At 37.5% G+C, this 19985-nt stretch overlaps 1 protein-coding gene across 2 annotated transcripts in view; it reads right to left on the bottom strand.

Annotated features, from left to right (window-relative positions):
* Nucleotides 1-3317: 3317 nt before the first annotated feature.
* LOC106094149 (SR-related and CTD-associated factor 4) overlaps nt 3318-19985 on the bottom strand; it is a 28823-nt gene continuing 12155 nt past the window's right edge. For both annotated transcript variants that reach the window (XM_059370616.1, XM_059370617.1), the window contains 4 exons: nt 15306-15588; nt 5884-7137; nt 5506-5820; nt 3318-5441 (listed from right to left, as the gene is read on the bottom strand). In XM_059370616.1, the coding sequence (XP_059226599.1) occupies nt 4174-5441; nt 5506-5820; nt 5884-7137; nt 15306-15588 (3120 nt within the window). In that variant the 3' untranslated portion in view covers nt 3318-4173. The remainder of the gene's footprint in view (nt 5442-5505; nt 5821-5883; nt 7138-15305; nt 15589-19985) is intronic.

Here is a 19985-nt window from a genome sequence, read left to right as displayed (position 1 = left end):
TACTTAATAACTATCCTCAGCCTGTCTGAACCGATGTTTGGAAGATGGACAGTGTGCTCCCGCTACCGAATTCTGGAAAGGACACGTGCAATGGGAAGTCGTACAAACCGATCTCCATTCTGTTATCAGTAGCCAAGACGCACGAGGGACTACTCCTTCCGATCCACCCGTTGGACAATTTCTATTTGCCAAGCTTCAGCATGCATTTTGAAGGCTGCATAGGAATACAACTGCTTTACATGCCATTACCGTACACAAAAGTAGAAACAACGTTCTCAAATCCCTTGTCGTCTGCACTCGGTGTGCTGACAATGAAATCTTGGACTAACCATATAATGCTTCTGGATATTGTGGCTAGACAAATTGCTCCGACCACTGATGTAAGGCTAAGGGAACTTTCTATTTGGTCATGTGACGGCAACGAACACTGTGTTATCATTGATCAGTATCCGACTAATTTGCACTAATTTTTTCTAATCTCACTGTGCGTCATTTGTTTAACTGCCCGGTCAGACCCACATAATCCCATGGCAGCATCTTCCCTCCTTAACAAATTTAAAGGGACGATGTTGTTTTCATCGTAGCTCTCCGATGAGGACGATTTCATCAAACCACTTAAGAAACCGATAATTGTTCTTTTCTTGGAGTCTGAAATGAAACTACATATGTTTTAAATTGTCAAGATTTTTGTCAAAAATATTTTTTACCTACCTCTGCCTTTTGATCGATTTTGGTGTTAGCTTTTATGTGTGTTCGCGTACTCAAAAATTTGTGTAAATTTGCACAAATTGTTACTGGAAGTCGTTCGACAACAGAAGAGGACCGGAGAGTGCGTGAGAGCGAGCACAATTTTGTGTGATTGTTGATTTCTACTGTAGATTTTTTCCTAGCAGACATTTTCAGCATCGAACAGCTGTTTTATGAAATTCAGCTGTTTAATTCAAATAAAAAGCAAAAGAGAGTAAAGGCTGTTCTTACTTTCATGCAAACTTTTACAGGAAAAGTACGCGAACAGACCTTTTGTATTTTTATGTAACAGCTAACAGAAAAATGAGTATGCGCGAAAGAAAATAACAAAGAGAGAAGATAACAACAAAGATATACAAACTCAGAGTTGCATTAATCACTGATTTTGACAGATAGTGCATTCAATACTTTGTTGTTAGGAACTGCTAGTACCTGTAAATTAATATATCTTGGTTTGTCTGACATAGGGTTCAAAGTTGCTATCACACTGTACATGATTAAGAAGGTTAAGTCATTGCCCAGCTGATGGAATTTTCCAATTCCAGAGTTGTACCCGAATCTCACTAGAACATCAAATGCTTTGTTGGGATTTTAAAATTTTTCACATTTTGGCTGAGCTGTATTTTACGGGGTAGTTCACAAAAAATCTAATTTTTTGCATTCCCCCTAATTTTGACCCCGGGATTCCGAATATGGAGTTCGTTTTTGGGTCGCGGGTCCAGTTTTGGTTCCCTCCTAGGGACCAAAACTCCCCCCCCCCCCCCCCCCCCCTCCTTGGGGGGAAGTAGTCCAACCTAGGAATATAGGTCAACTGGTATATACCAATTTATGGTCCTATATGGGTGGATTTGGTGTGAGACGCCTATGGGTTCAGTCAGGTATCAGTCTATATGGGTTCAATATCTATTTATGTTTCTATCTAAGTGTTATTTATTTAGGGATCTAGCTATGGTATGGTGGGTCGTTGAAAGGCGAAAAAATCCTTAACAAAAATTCTACCAAATCGGATAAAAATCAATAAGAAATAACTATGCACATTTTCAAGCGGATATCTTCGTTCGTACAAATACCATCGTGATTTCGATAGAAGGCGGACAAGTGAAAGGAAATCGCCAAACTTACTCCGCGGGAACGATCAATATGGGAGCCATCGAAAGTTGGACATATGGGAAGAACACAATCAATTATAACTGGTACTTCCAGGTCAGCGCCCTTAGCAATGAAAAGAGGTGTGCCTCAAGGTTCTATCTTCAAACATCCATATATGTACATGTATGGAGATGATGTTCAAATATATCTCCATTGCCACAAATCAAAAAACACACATTGGTCATTGCAAACAATCTTCTGATACACCCAAATAAATCTAAATTCATGCCTATTATTGACAGAGGGCAAAGCATATGTTGTGAGTTTCCTGTTCTCATCGAAGACCAGCAAATTGAGCAAGTTTACAAAGCTAAAAATTTAGGCATAATAATAAATAACACTTTAACATGGAAGGATCACGTCATCACAACGATAGAAAAATTATTTGGAATACTTAGGACACTATACCAAACTCAACTACTAACCCCGCAACATAACCGAACTCTTCTGGCAAAATCTTACTTACTGCCAACACTGATGTATGGTTCTGAATTGTTCGGAAAATATGACTCAGAAAGCAAGCACAGAATGCAGACAGCTTATAATGCCATCACAAGGTGTGAGAAAACATGAAAGCTGTTCGCAGTTTCCAAAAGATTTGCAAGAAGTTGATTTTAACAACCTTTTAAACATAAAGGCTCTTATAATGCTGCATAAAATGATTTATAAACAAGTAAGAGCGAGCTATGTTCGGTCGGGCCGAATCTTATATACCCTCCGCCATGGATCGCATTTGTCGAGTTCTATGCGCGGTATCTCTTTTTAGACAAACAAAGAATATTAAATAAGAACTGTTATGATTTTGGAGCTATATCAAGTTATAGTCCAATTCGGTCCATAAATGAATGCTAAACATTGTAGAAGTCATTGTGTAGTATTTCAGTTCATTCGGACAAGAATTGCGCCTTGTAGGGGCTCAAGAAGCAAAGTCGGGAGATAGGTTTATATGGGAGCTGTATCAAGCTATTGATCGATTCAGACCATATTAGACAGGTCATGAGAGAAGCCGTTGTACAAAATTTCTGCCAAATCGGAAGAGAATTGCCCAGAGACTCCCAGTAATCGGCGCACAACAAGCCAATTACTGGCTTAGGTCTATGTTCATAGTGGCATGGGGCGGATTAATATCTGCACCCTCTTTTCAACCTAACCTAAGTCAGCAGTTTGTTGACAAAGCCTTCCGCGTCAGTATCCGCGATGGACACACTTGGCAATTTCATTTGTCCCAAACAAAAGAAATGTACTTTTTTTTGTTTGTTTATTATTATTATTATTTATTTTTAATTGTGAATAACTAATTCTCAATATGTTTACGATTTATTTGTAATTTAGCATTTCATCTTCTTTCTTATCATATTTTTATTTATTTTTTTTTTTTCTTGTAATATATTTTTAGTTGTTTTTTGTAAATGAAAGAAATGTTTTCCTTGAATATTAAAGTTAGGTTAGATTTGAATAAGGAATTATTTTAAGGGCTACATGTCTTAAAACAATAAAGAAGAAGAGAAGCGCATTAGTACATCTATGTATATAAATATATAATATGGTGGTGGTAGTCACTTTTCCTTTTCCTTGTGTCTGTGTGTGTGTGTGTGTGTTTTTTTGTTCTATCTTATGCAGAACAATTGCAGCATTTGATGGTGTTTATCTTATGTCTGTTAGTAGATGGTGTAGTCTGTTTTGATCATTTCTTGAGTAGTAACGTACGTTGTGGATGGGTGGAGTCTCTGGGCAATTGGTATTATGAACAGATGCTGTTGGGTGGGTGGTTGTGTGAGTGAGGTTGGAGGTAAAAATACGTAGCGTAAATAAGTAATCCAAATATGCAACCAAATACCCTTGAACTCTGGTTCATTCTTTAGCAGAGATATCATATTTTTTATACAAACAATAAAAATCTTAAATAATGATATAATCATATTGGGACTAAAATGGAAAATATATAAATTAAATCTACAACATATGTAGAAAAACTCTTAAAAAAGTTAATCTAACTTTATGCATATATTCATTTTTATAATGAACAACTATCGCGTAATCATCTCTATTAATGTATTTGTTTGTTTGTGTATGTGTGTGTGTATGTATGTTGCGTGTGAGGGCGACGTCATTTTATGCAGCAACATGGTTATTTGTACGGACAATGCTTCCAAATTGTGTTAGCTTTCTATCCTCTGACATGACGTGACATGAATTGTAAGTGATTGATCGATCGTTCGGTCATCAATAAAACTAATTTACAGTTAAAATCTCGCATGAGTTTTTATCCAAGTTAGATTAGGCTTCAGTGGCAGAAGCTGGTTCTGGTGCAGATTCAGTGGCTGGCGTCGTCGATTCTGAGACTAGCGCAGGAGCTGGTTGTGGTTCCACCGCTTTAGTGGGTGCTGGGGTTTCAACCACTGGTGTTGGTGGTGGGGCCAGAGCCTCACTCTTGGGGGCAGCATCTACCTTTGGGGGTTCTTCACTCTTTGGGGGAATTTCGCACTTAGGAGGAGCCTCAATCTTGGGCGCAACTTCAGTCATAGGTGCAGCTTCACTTTTAGCTGGAGCTTCATTAACCGGAGTTGGTGCAGAAGCTGATGCAACAGTAGCAATATTTTGTGGAGTCGCTGCAACAGTAGCAGTATTTTGTGGAGTCGCCGCTGCTGGCGCTTCTCTATCCTTCTTATCCTCAAAACTCGAAATTTTTTGAGAACCATTACCACTGTCCTTATTCATGTCATCCTGTTTTTGAGTATCTGTTGCCAAAGTTGTTGGTTGAGGGGATGATGCTTTTAATGGGGCAGTTTGTTCGTTTGTCGTCGCCATTGGACGATTATAATCATCATCGTTGTCCCAATTTTCTTCATCGACATCATGCTTTTTGTTGCCCAATTGTACTTTCATGGGTGTATCAACATCAGTTTTGTTGCGTTCATTTCTATCGTCATCTTTGAAGGCATTGTTTTTATTTTGCCTGTCATCGCCTCCTTTAAATGGTGGTTTGTTTCGATCATTCCGATCGCCTCCTTTAAAAGCATTATTGCGGTTATTCCTATCATCAGCTTTGAAAGCATTGCCTTCGTTTGTTTTCTTTGTGTCATTCTTGCCATCATAATCGTCCAATTCCTTGTCCCAATCTTCTTCGGTATCACTGATTGGTGGTTTCGACATTTTCTTGTCATCTCGTGAAATGCGGCGACTTTTTTCCTGTGACAAACCTCGACTCTTGCTACGACTCTCCCGATCCCTATCACGTTCAACGTCTCTATTACCTCCAGGACCGCCGGGGCCGCCACGTCCTCCACGGCCACCGCGCATGGCATGACGATCGTGGTTATCATCCCTGTCACGGAAACGATTGCCACCAACACCACCTCCGCGCCTTTTGAAGGCATTGTCTTCTTCCTCATCACTCCAGTTGGGACCATCTCTATCTCTGCCGCCACCCATACCACCTCCTCGACCACCTCGGCCGCCGCCTCGCCCACCGCGGCCACCTCCGCGACCACCAAATCCACCCATGTCTCCTCCTCTGTCGAACACATTGTTTCTATTGAAGAATCCTGCAAATGTATGCGCGAATATGGCAATTGGCGTTCAAATGATTCGTTTGAAATTGTTACTAACCTGGCCCTTGTGGCCGCCCACCTGGTCCTCCTGGACCTCCTTGACCACGCATAAACATGGGCGGTCCTCCGGGGCCGCCATGGCCGCCGGGTCCATGTCCACCTGGACCACCGGGACCATGTCCGCCCGGTCCACCATGTGCCCCGGGACCGCCATGACCGCCTCTCTGGTTAAATGCATTTGGAGGTGGAATACGCATCTGCATCAAATTAGTCGGTTGATTAAAACGATTTTGCATATTGGGATGGAAATCTCCGCCGCCACCTCCACCATTAAAATTGGGTCCCCCACGGGGTCCACCTCTATTATCAAAGTCTGAAATTTTAATATATATGTATGTCAATATTTTTGCAACTTTAACGACTTTTAAATACTTACCATTCATGAAGTCTTGCCGGTTACGTCCACCACCTTCACCGAAATTGTGCTGTGGTGGCCCTCCACCTGAACCGTTCTCGCGCCATCTTCCACCAACGCCACCACCACCCTCGTTGCCATCATCATTTCCACCAATAACGCCACCTCGTCCACCCCAACGTGAACCCGGAGGACCGGCATTGCCGGCCCCACCACCGCCACCACGATTCCGTTCACGGCCAAAGATTTCAACGCCCGAATTTCCACCAGTTGCAGGATCCTCGTGAGTATTTGCATTGCCACCAATAAATGATGGCGGAGGTTGATTGAAATTTAATGCATTAGCACTGGCTGGAGGTGCTGCAGTGGTCTCCGTTGATGGGGCACCATCCTCCTCGTCCATTTCTATATCCATTTGGTCGTCGCTAGAAACATTAGTGGACATTTGTGTTGCAGGAGGAGCACTACCAATTGGGGGTGGAAACTGAGCAGGGTGTCTGTGAGGTGCCCCCATAGGTGGCAAATGTGGTGGAGCCATGGGTGGTGGTCCTCCGCCCGGAGGAACCTGACCGGCCATACCAAAACCAGGCATCATCATCATTGCAGCATGTGGAGGTACAATATTTGGGGGCATATGCAAACCAGATATGGGCATTCCCATATGCGGTGCTCCCATCATTCTTGGTGGAGCCATCGAAAACTGACCCGGCACCATGGGCATCATGGGTGGTGGCCCACCTGTGGGTGGAGGTCCAGGTGGCGGTTGTGTCGTATCGATGTTAAACAACAGTGGAGGATTTCCAGGTGGCATATTGGTCGCACCAGGCAAATTAATGCCCGCTATAGCCGACTCTTTTGATTTCTCCTGTAAGTTCTTTAAAGTTTGCTTTTTCTCCTTCATCCAACCGGGCATGGTGTCTTCATCAAACATGCCTCCCTCCTCCAATGCATCGAAATCGGTACTTTCATCCAATTTACTCCATGGTATATAGGTTACACCCAATTCCAAGTCCCAAAAGTCTTTCCATTCCTTGCTCTTCACTCCTTTGCCAGCAGCCCAGGAAATGGTTATAGCACGACCCTGTAGTTTGTGATTCTTCAAGCATTGCATAGCCTTGTGGGCATCTTGGCGACGATTCATGACAATGAATGCACAACCACGTGGCACTATTTGATCAATGCTCACAATATCACCATATTCGCCAAAAGTGTCCGAAAGTTCCTCTTGATAGACCAATTTGGAAAGGTGACCAACCCATAGAGTTGTGCTGCAAACTGCAAAATACAAAGAGTGAGGAAAGATGAATATTTTGGAGGTTACATGAAAAATTAACGCGTTCCTTATATTGTAAATCGTAAATAACGGGTCCTTGATATTATGACGTGCAGTTGCGAATAGTGCCTTGGTTGATGATAAAGTCCTGGGCACAGTTAAGCATTATACGGATAAAAAAAAACTAAAACTGGTATCAAAAATGATAAAAGAATATCCCACTTTTATTTATTCATATGAGAACTGAGTAGCTTTCCCCCTCTATCTGTTTATCTGTCTCTCTCTCTCTCCCACTCTCTTTCTCTCTAACAATAAAAGGCATTTTATATTTTTATGTATTTCATTACCTCAGCCGATTACTGGCTTACGTGCATGGTGGCATGGGGAGGATTTATATCGGCACTTGCTTCTCAACCTTACCAGACCTAACTTATATTTGATTTACTTATGACTTTCTAAAAATGTGGCAAGTTTGGTCCTAATCGGTGTATAAGCTGGTACGAGTATCTATATATATATACATATTGCGTTGCCCAAAAAGTGATTGCGGATTTTTCATATAGCCGGCATTGACAAATTTTTTCACAGCTTGTGACTCTGTAATTGCATTCTTTCTTCTGTCAGTTATCAGCTGTTACTTTTAGCTTGCTTTAGAAAAAAAGTGTAAAAAAAGTATATTTGATTAAAGTTCATTCTAAGTTTTATTAAAAATGCATTTACTTTCTTTTAAAAAATCCGCAATTACTTTTTGGGCAACCCAATATATAAATGAATTTGTGTTTGTTTGTTTTTGGTTTGTAAATTTGTTTGTTCCATATAGGCTCAAAAACAGATGAACGAATTTCTTTCCAATTTTCACAGATTGTGGGGAGTGGTCCGGAAGGAGCAATAGGCTATATAATTTTTTTTATACCTCAAGGGGTGCTTTACCTCCAAAAATGTCCTCCACTAGATTATTTGACCAATTGAAACAAAGGGGTAACAAATTGTAGATATTTTTGAGTAGAGTGGCAGATGGAGTGTGGCGCACAACTCTCAATCTTGACAATGGGGGTTAAATTAAAGGTATAAGGTTGTGGACTACGAATCTGATATCTTCATTCTGCTCACCCCAAACAGTCGATCAATCACAATGACCTAATAGGACACTGTGTGATTTAATTAATGTGTGGGGACACAAATAAATGTAGGCCGCTGGCCGTAAGAACTATCGGCACCATACCAAATATATGGACTGGTAAATTAGTTCTTTATCATAGAAAATCGTTTAATATGGCAATTTGATTTGATTTTAAAAAAGGCTAAATGATAACTATTTAATATGTAGTAATATAGCAATTTTTATAGACAGACAACTACGAAACGATGATCAATGTTATAGGCGTTAAGCCACTCCAAGCGAGTAGTAGCACTAACATTTAAGTTAGCGCCATCTACTGGCTGTTTTGAAATGGATTGAGTTGATCCAATTGAAAGTAGCCAGTAAATGACGGTAATTTGGGGAAGCCAACATGAAGAGGGCAGAGTGGTCAAAATTGATCATAGAGCAAATATCCTCGTTATGACTTTGACGTTGCGATTGTTTGCGATATTATTTTTTAACTTAATTATTATTTATTTTTTAATAATGTTCAAAAACACCAGATCTCGGAGATGGGTAAGGCGATTTAAGCGAAATTTTGTTGGCATTCTTACATTAACCTAAAATCAAACTTTTGGTATCAGAATCTGAGGTGTTGTGCCTAGGAGGGCCGCCCACCTCCGAAACCCGCTAAACGGATTTATAGACCAATAACTGAAATATGGGTATCAAATTACTGGTATTTGAGAGACGAAAGCGAATCTGATATCCAATTGTGGAACTTAGTGTTTCATGAGTCACTCCACCCCCAAAACATTCCTAAAATCGGACGTATTACCCGACCATGGCAGTATGGATCTTAAATAAAAGGTCTTTGAGAGTAGAGCTCGAAATTGACTTCCACTTTTGAGACTTAGTCTCTGGGGATACACCGCATCCTTAAACAGTACTTTTACTTATTGGGGTTTAAATAAGAGGTATTTGAGATTAGAAAAATCCACAGGAAAAATGGAATACATTTTCAACTGAAGTTAGGCAGAAATTTCCAAATTAAGAGTAATTTTCTACAACATAGCATTATCGGGCGCAGCAGAGCGGGCCGAGCTCAGCTAGTTGTGTTCTTTTTCTATTATGACTGTCCGATTCGAGTTTTTTAACTCAGTGATAAGGGACCTCCTTCTTGTCAAAGCCCAGTGCGACATCTCTTTGGGCGGAAGTTTTTACATGGCTTCTGTATCTAAAACATGTCACCAGTATTAGGAGGGGAAAACCATCGTTTTAAAATTTCTCGCCTGGATTCGAACCCAGGCGTCCAACGTCATAGGCAGGCATGCTATCCTCTGCACTACTGTGGCCTCCTATAAGTTAGCCATAAGGGCAATAAAAACCAAGTCGGCGAAGGCCGGGCTGTGGTCAGGCACGATCCGCTTCGTTTAGTTGTCGAGCCGCAGAAGGGAAACGGAAGGACAGAAAAGCCCGGCACTGAATAACTATGAGAATAACCCGGGCTGGAAAACTGAGCTCCGATGGCAACCGGTTGTACGTACCGGATTGGCCCGATGGAGTCTTTGATCTGCAAGGGCTTCCGTCTCAGTGTAAAACACACTGCTAGAACAATAACAATAACCATGAAGTTCCCACGGGATAACTATGGGCACCACACCTGCAGCTCAGCTCCGATCTGTGTGGTTTTCATTGTTATCACGAGAAGCTTAGCTGCGAGCTGCCGGGCTCATCCACAGGTTGCGAATAGTGGAATGATCCATACGGAGTAGCTGCAATTGCAGTCGCGGACAATCAGCGGTAAGGAACAGAGAGTCTCAGTGAGAGGCCGGGTCGCGCCGGTTCTTGCATAAATATTAAGTGCCTATGATGTTCGATATGACAAGGCGAGTTGTTGGCGCCTTTAAATAACCAATGGCCATGCTGTTGCCGCGGCGATCGGTCCTTTGGACCGGAACGAGCTTGCTCACCTAGGAGCTAGATAAGGATCGCCACCTCCACACATAGACATGTGGCTACAACAACAACAACATGAAGCTACCGCGACGATCGGTACCATGGACCGAAATAATCTTGTTCACCAATAGACAGAGCTTGACAGGCTACAACAACAAAGGGCAGACAATTTGACATGGATTCCACACTAGATTTGAACCAACTGGGGGACATAGAGAGTGCACAACAAGCCGTTTACTGGCAAAGGTGTATGTCCATACATTGTGGCATGGAGCGGGTTAAAAGTGCGACCCTCTTACCCAACTAACCTATACTGACCTACAAAATATATGTTTTCCTGGGGTTCTTTTAGGATGACGTACTATAGGAAGTAGGAAAAAGATCAGTTGGCTTTCGATATCATTACGGGACACCTAGGACTGCGGACGTACTTATGCAGAATGACTGCGGCAAGTTACGGCGTATGCAGTGCATGTGGGAAAGACGATGAGACGTTAATTCCGGGTTTCGCGGCTATCGCTTGTGGCGCTTCCACAGGATGCGGATAGTGGTATGCTCCATACGGAGTAGCTGCAACGGCAGTCGCGGACAATCAGCGGTCACGAGTGGAGAGTCTCAGAGCGAGGTCGGGTGGCACCGGCTCTTTCACAAAAACTAAGTGCCTATGATGCCCGATGTGACAAGGCGGATTATTGGCGCCTTTAAGTAACCAATGGCCAACCTGTTCCCTCGGCGATCGGTCCTTTGGACCGGAACGAGCTTGCTCCCCTAAAGGAACTTGACGAGGATCGCCACCTCCACATGAAAATGTGGTAACAACAACAACCTCTTGGGGAATGTATTTACATGGCAAAGCAACCACCACGAAACAAATTTCTCTAATGTTCTCGCCGGGATTTGAACCCAGGCACTCAGCATCATAGGCGGACATGCTAACCTCTGCTCTATGGTGGCCTCCTATTATAATGTATGGACCTATAAAACAAACTTCGTGCGAGCATATAAAGCATGCAAACAATTAATGAACAAACTGATTATAGGCAAATGAGTTGAAAATAAGTTTTTGTGGGCTCCAAATGTCAAATGGTAATTTTTTTCCAAAATCATTATATAAGGTCTTCTGGGCAATCATGAAGTCTTCGTGTCAGTCATTCAAGTTAAAAGGGAAGGAAATTAAGCTTTTTTTTGAACCAGAGGATCAACTCGGTGTGCGGTTTATTTGGGGCTCTAAGTACGCGACTTTCTGAACCGTATTTGTTTATAAATATTGAAGAGCCTTTGTGTACCGTTCTTTTCAGAAGGAGATTCAAGTTGCCTGCAGTGGAACCTGTCTTCTTAGGTGGAGAAAATGTTCCATTTACAGAAAGCGCAAAATACCTGGGTGTTTTACTGCACAGGAAATTGAACTTCAAATCCAACATTTTGGAAAAGGCATTGGGGATATACTGCAGTTGTCAGACCTATAATGCTATATGGTGTTGTGGTCTGGTGGACGGCACTTCAAAAGTCCACCTACTGCTCAATATTTAACCGCATCCAAAGGACGACACCATCTGGTGCACTGAATTTAATGCTACATCTTATGTCTTTGGACATTGTGGCTAGACAAATTGCAGCGACCACTGCCGTGGGGTTAAGGAAGCTTTCTAATTGGTCATGTGGAGGCTACGGACACTGTGTTATCCTTGATACAATATCCAATTACAGGCAGTATGGATTACACCCTACCTAAGCCACTTTTTGATAAAAAGTACTGTACCACTTTTCCTGATAGAAGCGATTGGAACTACGATATCACGATGGTAACGGAGGTTACATAGACTTCTATACGGATGGTTCCAAACCAAATGACCAGGTAGGCTTTGGGTGTACTCTAAAGATCTAGAACTGGTCTTATCGAAAAGGTTACCCGACCACTGCAGTGTGTATCAAGCAGAGATCCTTGCAATTAAGGAAGTAGTGGAATGGCGAAGATATAATGTCATTACGACGATTGTCATAAATATCTTCGCAAACAGCCAGGCAACCATTAAATCCCTGGAGAATGTATTTCTGAACACAAAAACCGCCCTCGACTATCGCAGATCTCTCAACGAGTTCAAAATTCACCTGTTCTAGGTAATGGGCCACAGAGATACTCCAGGAAATTGTAAAGTGGATGAGCTTGCGAGACTAGGAACTACCCCACACATTCCAGGGATACTAGAATCTGTGGGTATACCTCTAGTGACATGTAAGCTTTCAGAAGCGGACCCGAAGGACATCGAATGATAGATGGTCACAAAGAGGGGGTTGAGAGCATACCAAAACTATGTGACCTAATCTAGACTTGAAGAGGTATACTGCTTTGCTGTCATTGGCTAGAACAGACGTCTCAGTCATTGTGTCCGTCATGACAGGTCACTGTCTAATCGGAAAACATGCTGACAGACTGAAGGTTGCCAGCAACGACTTTTGCAGAAGCTGTGAGGACATCGAAGTAGAGCTTCTGTGTGTGTGTCCCGCACTAGCAGTTCCACAGAGTTCCACTTTAGGTTCTCATTTCTTTGAGAACTTGTCTGATTTAGCGGATGTAAATATTCGCAAATTATTGGGCGTTATTAAAGCGATCTGGATGGTTCAACGGTAGGACCTAGAAGGCATCTTCCTTTTTCTGTTCCTGTGGTATCACAATGGACGAAAACGTCTAAGTGCGTCCGGTGGCAGACTGCCACTTAAACCTAACCTAACCTAACCTTGAGTACTTGGAGTACCAAATATCACCAGATGAAATATAAACTCAAGAATTCAATTTGAGGATACGGTTTATATACGATTGCAGCCAATACAACCAAAAGCTCTATCACAACGATCGATTCTTTGCACGCACTGTACGTTATAGTTAACCTAAAAGTGATTGTCAAGGATAGTTAGCCCACACACAAGCATGTGGCTTCTGTAACGTCTTTTGTCCATTGGACACCCCTGCTTTTTGTTCTCCAAATACGGTGACTTTCATGAAGAAATCCTTCTGTTAAGATTTCGGGGGACCTTTCTTATTGAAACAGTTAGCAGGGCGGGCGTTATAAAGCCCCACATGTAACACTATAAGTTTGTAACCCGCACCCATACACACACACACACGATAAACACGAGTACAGGTTAAAAATTGCTCAAAGTTTTCAAGAGATAACGAGACCAAATGCCAATGTGTTACGAGATTATAAAAAAAAACCAAACAAAAACGAATGTTTGGTGCTTTTTGTATATAAAGCCAGTCTTCCAAATAAGTACAGGCACAACCATCAACAACAACAACACACGTCATATCATCAAGAGCCGTTAATCACTGGAATTAGAAAGCAAAAAAAAAAAGTTTAATAATGTATTGATTAAGTGATTTGGTAGTTACAGTTGATATTTGGTGTATATCCCAAAGAACCATGGCATATATGCATTGAGTATAAAAAATATGTGTCCGTGCCTAAGCTGGGGGGTCATATTCATATGACTCAGTGTGTATATAGAAAGCTCTTTTATGGGAGCTAAATATTTTTGTAAGAAAAAAATATTTTCTTATTCAACTGTTTGGCATTGCCAGTGTGGAGGGGCCCAAGACATTTTCAAACTCTCTCAGTTTTTATGAAATTGTGTTGTCCCTCCACGTGCATTGGCTAAAATGAAAAAAAATGTGTCTAGAACGCACGGCTTTGTTCTGCTGAAAATATCAACAAAATCAGCTGATTTCATTTGGCAACAATTGCTGATATGGATGCTTTAAGCAAATAAAAATCGGATAATCGTTAGAACCAAGCAGCTTTTACTGTCAAAACCACTTGCTTTACGATTCGTTGGCCAAATCTTCGAAATCAGATGTTTTTCATTTGTGAAATCAGATGTTTTTCATCTGTGAAATCAGATGTTTTTCATCTGTGAAATCAGATGTTTTTCATTGGTGAAATCAGCTGTTTTCGTTGTGAAGGCTAACGAATCATGTGGCAAAAACTTAGTGGTTGTGACAGTTAGTTCTAAAACCAAACCCACAAACACTGTTTGTCTCAAATGAACCGACTTTCCATCGCTTGGTTTATCAAAATCATATGTTTTTTGTTAAAGATAAAACATCTGATTTGTATTAACCAAGTGAACAAATATCAGTGGCTCGTTTAAAACACACGACCCTAGAAAAACCCGTTTTCACTGCTCGTTAAATCCAGATTTAATGGCTTGATCATCTGTTTTCCCTTTATAAAATCAGCTGACGAGAGCCTTAAATCCGGGTTTAACGAGCAGTGTTAGCGGGGTTTTGACCTTTGATCTTTAAAACCAATTCAAAAGACCGATGTGTCACAAATAAGCAGACCTTTTATTGCTTTTTTAATTCAAATCAGCTGTTTTTTGGTAAGCATGAAACAATCGCGCCAATCGTTCATTTGAGGCACACGGCCTTTAAATTCAATCTTAAGATCAAACAAACTTTTTGTCTCAAATCAAATGTCTTTGCCTGTTTGACAAAAAACAGCTGCTACACAGCTGATTTGAATGAAACAAGCGAACCATAGTCAGTCGCGTATTTGGGGCACTCCATCGTTGGAGCTTAATTTTAAGAACATTTCTGTGTTTCTCGAAGTAGCCAATTTTGTTGTTTTGTTAAAATCAGCTGGTTTCCAAAAGAGTTAAACAGATGATTCAGACAAAACGGAAAAAAAATCAGTCAAACGTTTGAAAAATACAGCCCGTAACCTTAAAATCATACCCGCAACGACTTTCTATTGCTTGGTTAAGCAAAATCAGCTGTTTTATAAGCATAAAACTATTGATTTGGGTGAAACAAGTAAATTTTTATTCTTAGGACCTGCGTGTATGGCCGTTAGTAGGCACCGCCGTGTGTCTCAAACTAATCGACTTGGTTAAAACATAATCAGCTGATTTTGTTTAGAAAAATTAAACCCTTTATAAGTGGTTCGTTTAAAACGCAAAGTTCTTGTGGTTCTAATCCTAAATATTAGGACCAATACTCATTAGAGTATTACACGAAATGGATTCCTGGAAAACAGCTGATATGGTTTAAACAATAAAAGCCGTTATTGGTTCAGACGACACATACCTGTTGAGATGTAAATGTTAAAACGATTTCTATGTGAAAATTACCACTCAAATGTTCCTTTTTAATGTCCGGCAAACCCTTCTTGCGGCGCTCACGCTCATGTTCACGATCCTTTTCCTTGTCTCGATTGCTACGCTCTCTTTCCCTTGAGGTGCGCCGGCGATTAGAACGAGGCGAACGACTGCGAGAGCGAGAACGGCTACGTCTGCCACGTCTACCTCCACGGTCACGCGAACGAGAACGGCTGCGACTGCGGCTACGGCGCCTCTTGTATCGATCCCTGTCGGGAGTGGGACTGCGGGAATCATTGCCATCCAAATTGATAACCTATTTTAAAGAGAAATTTTAAAGAGATTGCAAAAAAGAAAAACAATATAATTTAAAGTAAAAAAACGTATGTTGTGATTAAAAGAAAGATGTTCGTTAGGAGAGGAAATTAGGAAATAAGGAAGGATTACGCCGGGCATCGGGAAATGAAGGTGAATAGCGAGGATAATGTGGCAGGGAAGGAGAAGTAAGGAGAAGGGTTTAAGGACTATAAAGGTATAAGGAGGTGAGGAAAAAAAGATACGCTTGATATCTTTTTTTTTTTTTGATTTTTTTTAGAAGTAGAAGAAAAAATCTATTTTTGTTGATTTATGCTCGCTTGAAAGACGCTGGTGTTGACGTGTGTGCTTGTTTACAAGGAACTCTATACTGGCTTTCTCTTACTCTGTCTCACTCTCTCTCTCTCTTTCTCAATGTCTTACATTTAGAAGAAGTCAGTTTCTCGTTTTTTGTTAATTCTTTTTAAACATATTTTCTATACTTTTTTGGCATTTGATTTAAGTCTCGTTTTCTTTTGGGATTTTGAGCAAATTTTTAATTTGTATTCCTTTTTGTTTGTTTGGCATCAAGTTAATTGTTATTAATTATCATATTTTGTTAACTTACCAGCTGCCGTCTACGCAAACGTTGTTATACTTCAGATCCCTCGGAATTTCTTGGTGGCCTTACCTTATTAGGGATTTATATTTTTTGAAATTCCGACGCCGTAATCATAGATTTTTTTAAGCAATAAGTGTATAATTTTTTCTTTTCGTAATACTAATAAACTGAATCTAACCTCTAACTGTTGGTTCTTTCATTGCAAACAGATCTTTGGTAAGGTTGGGTGAGTATCACCAGTAGTTTTAACATCTTTTATAGCAGTGCATGCCTTGGCAATGAATTATTGGGGCATTTCAAATGTTTGCTTTTCTGTGTAACTTTGGCTTTTTATGAACTTTACTTGGCTGTGATCATTTTTTTTTAATATCTTCAATATCATTTGGAGTTGAAATTTTTTGCAAATTCCAGTCATATTATTTGGGATATCTTAAGATTTCGGCGACACGTTTTGTGTTTCTGAATATGCTTTGCTTTTTGTGAGTCTTGTTCTTTTTAAACGTATAACAACATTAGGTATAAGTGCTGATTCCTTATTGTTTTTCTCTTTTGACATATCAAAAATTAACATATACAACTGCACGTCAGCACACATAAATAGAAATTATTGTTTTTCTCTACAAATTATTTTTTTTCTTGGTGCCAGATAAATATTTCCTTTTCAAAAAGGTTTCGCAAAAACAATTATTTCTATTTACTGTGTTTTATAATGAATGACTTCATATATAAAAAGATATATCTATAAAACAACAAAAACTCTCAATTGAACTTAAAAATAAGAGGCATAATCTTCAGAACCAAAATCATATACATATATATGGTTCCAAAACAGTACATAGAAAAATTATTCTTTATTTCTTTTTTCTTAAATTTTTCTTTTTTTTAATTTAATTTTTGAAATGTATTATTTTTTTTTAATTTTATTTTTTTAATGTATTATTTTTTTATTTATTATTTTTTTATTTATTATTTTTTTATTTATTATTTTTTTATTTATTATTTTTTTATTTATTACTTTTTTAATTTATTATTTTTTTTAATTTTTTTAACAACTTTTTTATAATTTTTTTATAAACTATTATTTTTTATATTTTTTATATTCGTTTTTTTTTTAGTTTTTAAAATTTAAAATTTTTTTATTTTTTTTTTAATTTTTTTAAATTTTTTTTCAATTTTCCAATATTTTATAATTGATTTGCAATTTTTTTTAATTTTATTTTTTTTAATTTTATTTTTTTTAATTTACTATTTTTGTTAATTTATTTTTTTTTAATTTATTTTTTTTTAATTTATTATTTTTTTTTTTTAAATTTTATATTTTTTTTAATTTATTATTTTTTTAATTTATTATTTTTTATTAAGTTTTTTATATTTTTTTCTAAATTTTTCATAATTTTTTTTTTTATTTTTCATAATTTTTTTTTCATAAATTTTATTTTTAATTTTTTTATAATTTTTTATTTTATTTTTCATATTTTTTTATATATTTTTTTTTAATTTTATTAAAATGTTATTAATTTTTCTTTTACTTTTTTAATTTGTTTTTATTTTCATAACTTTTTTTCTAATTTTTCATAATTTTTTATAATTTTTTTTTAATTTTTCATAATTTTTTTTTTTAATTTTTCATATATATTTTTTTTTAATTTTATTTAAATTTTTATAATTTTTTTACTACAATTTTTAATATTTTCTTTTAAATTTTTAATACTTTCTTTTAATTTTTAATATTTTCTTTTAAATTTTTAATATTTTCTTTTAAATTTTTAATATTTTCCTGTAAATTTGTAATTTGTCAATTTTTAATATTTTCTTTAACATGGTTAATATATTTTTTATGTTGAAAAAGAGGTTGCGGAAAATAATACGCCCCATGCCACTATGGATATATAAATAAGCCAGTAATAGGCTTGTTGTGCGCCCCAAATACTACAACCTAACTTACCTAAGTCAGGAATTCTGTGCTATTTACAAAATCCCTTAGTTGGTTCATGTCTAGTATTGTGTCCCCATCAAAGTGCCGATGCATGTTAGCCGCGACGTGCCCCACAAGAAATGCTGCAACGTCTCATCATCTTCTCCACATGCCATACACATGCTATAGATTTTGCATAAGTGGGCTTCATAGTCCCATATGACCTGATACTCCTGCTTACTTCCTTTCAGTAACAGCCTCGTCTTGCCACAATCTGGATTTCCCTATAGGATTTTCATAGTCCTACGGACCGTTTCACTGTTCCACAGTGTTAAATGCGCGTTCGTAGCCCACGCCCTTAAATCGGACTGCTTCAACCCGAAAGACTTCGGGTTACCCAAGTTTATTGATGGCAGTACTAAGGCCTTTACAGCAAGATTATCTACTTTTTCATTCTCCGTTACACCGCTGTAGCCCGGCACCCAATTTTTTTTTTTTTTTTTGTAATTTGTTTTTTTAATTTTTATGGCGAAAAGTACATTCTACTTTTGTTATTTTTTTTATATTTTTTATTTTGTTTATTAATTTTTACATTTTTTTCTAATTCCTGTTTATGCGTACGAAAAAGTACTTTTTAATTTCTCTTTTTATTTTATTTCTAAAATTTTTCAATTTTAATTTTTTTTCTAATTTATTTTATTTTTATTGATAATTTTTTTTTAAATTTATTTTTATTTTCTACTTGTAATTTTTTGTTTTTGGTTTTTTGTATAATTTTTTGTTAATTTTGTTAATTTTTTTTCTTTTATTTAATTTGTTCTCCATTTTTGAAAATGGTCTTTAATTTTTAAATTTTTTAAGATTTTTTTCTTAATCTTAATTTTTTAATTTTTTTTTATGCGTAAAAGTATTTTTTAATTTATTTTTTTTAATTTCTTTTATCTATTTAATTTTTTAAATTTTTTAATTTTAAAATTTGTTTTTTAATTTTAATTTGTATTTTTTTCATTTTATTTTTATTTTTTGCTTGTGATTTTTTGTTTTTATTTTTTGTATAAATTTCATGTTGTTGTTGTTGTTGTTGTAGTAGCAGTGTGTGGTACACTGTGGCGGCAGCCCTTGCCGATGAAGGAATTCATCGGGTCAATCCGGTACATACAACCAGCTGCCATGGGATTGAAATTTCATGTTAATTTTAATTTGTTCTACATTTTTGTACTTTCTATATTTTCTTAATTTTATGCGTACGAAAAATACTTTTAAACTTCTTTTTCTTAATTTTCTCTTAGCTATTATTTTAAAATTTTAAATTTATTTTTTTAATGTATTATTTTTTGTTATTTTATTGATATTTTTTAATTTATTTTTATTTTTTGGTTAAAAATTTTTTTTTAATTCTTTTTTTAAATTTTTTAAAACTTTTTTTTTTAATTTTTTTGTAATTTTTGTTTTTTAATTTTTCTCTTTTCATTTATTTTTTTATTATTTATTTATTTTTGCGGTTACTTTTTGGTATTGGGTTGCCCAAAAAGTAATTGCGGATTTTTCATATAGTCGGCGTTGACAAATTTTTTCACAGCTTGTGACTCTGTAATTGCATTCTTTCTTCTGTCAGTTATCAGCTGTTAAAAAGTGTAAAAAAAGTATATTTGATTCAAGTTCATTCCAAGTTTTATTAAAAATGCATTTACTTTCTTTTAAAAAAATCCGCAATTACTTTTTCGGCAACCCAATACTTAGAACGCACAACATACAGATTACTGGCTTAGGTGTATGTCCATAGTGGTATGGGGCGGATTAATATCTGCACTCTCTTTTTAACCTTACCTAACCTATCTATTTTTATTATTTTATTTATATTCTCTTATTTATTATTTAACCT

The sequence above is a fragment of the Stomoxys calcitrans genome, chromosome 5 (assembly GCF_963082655.1).
Source record: "Stomoxys calcitrans chromosome 5, idStoCalc2.1, whole genome shotgun sequence".
Classification (NCBI taxonomy): Eukaryota; Metazoa; Arthropoda; class Insecta; order Diptera; family Muscidae; genus Stomoxys; species Stomoxys calcitrans.
Note: the sequence above shows the minus strand (reverse complement) of the source record. Positions and strands in the feature narration are given on the sequence as shown.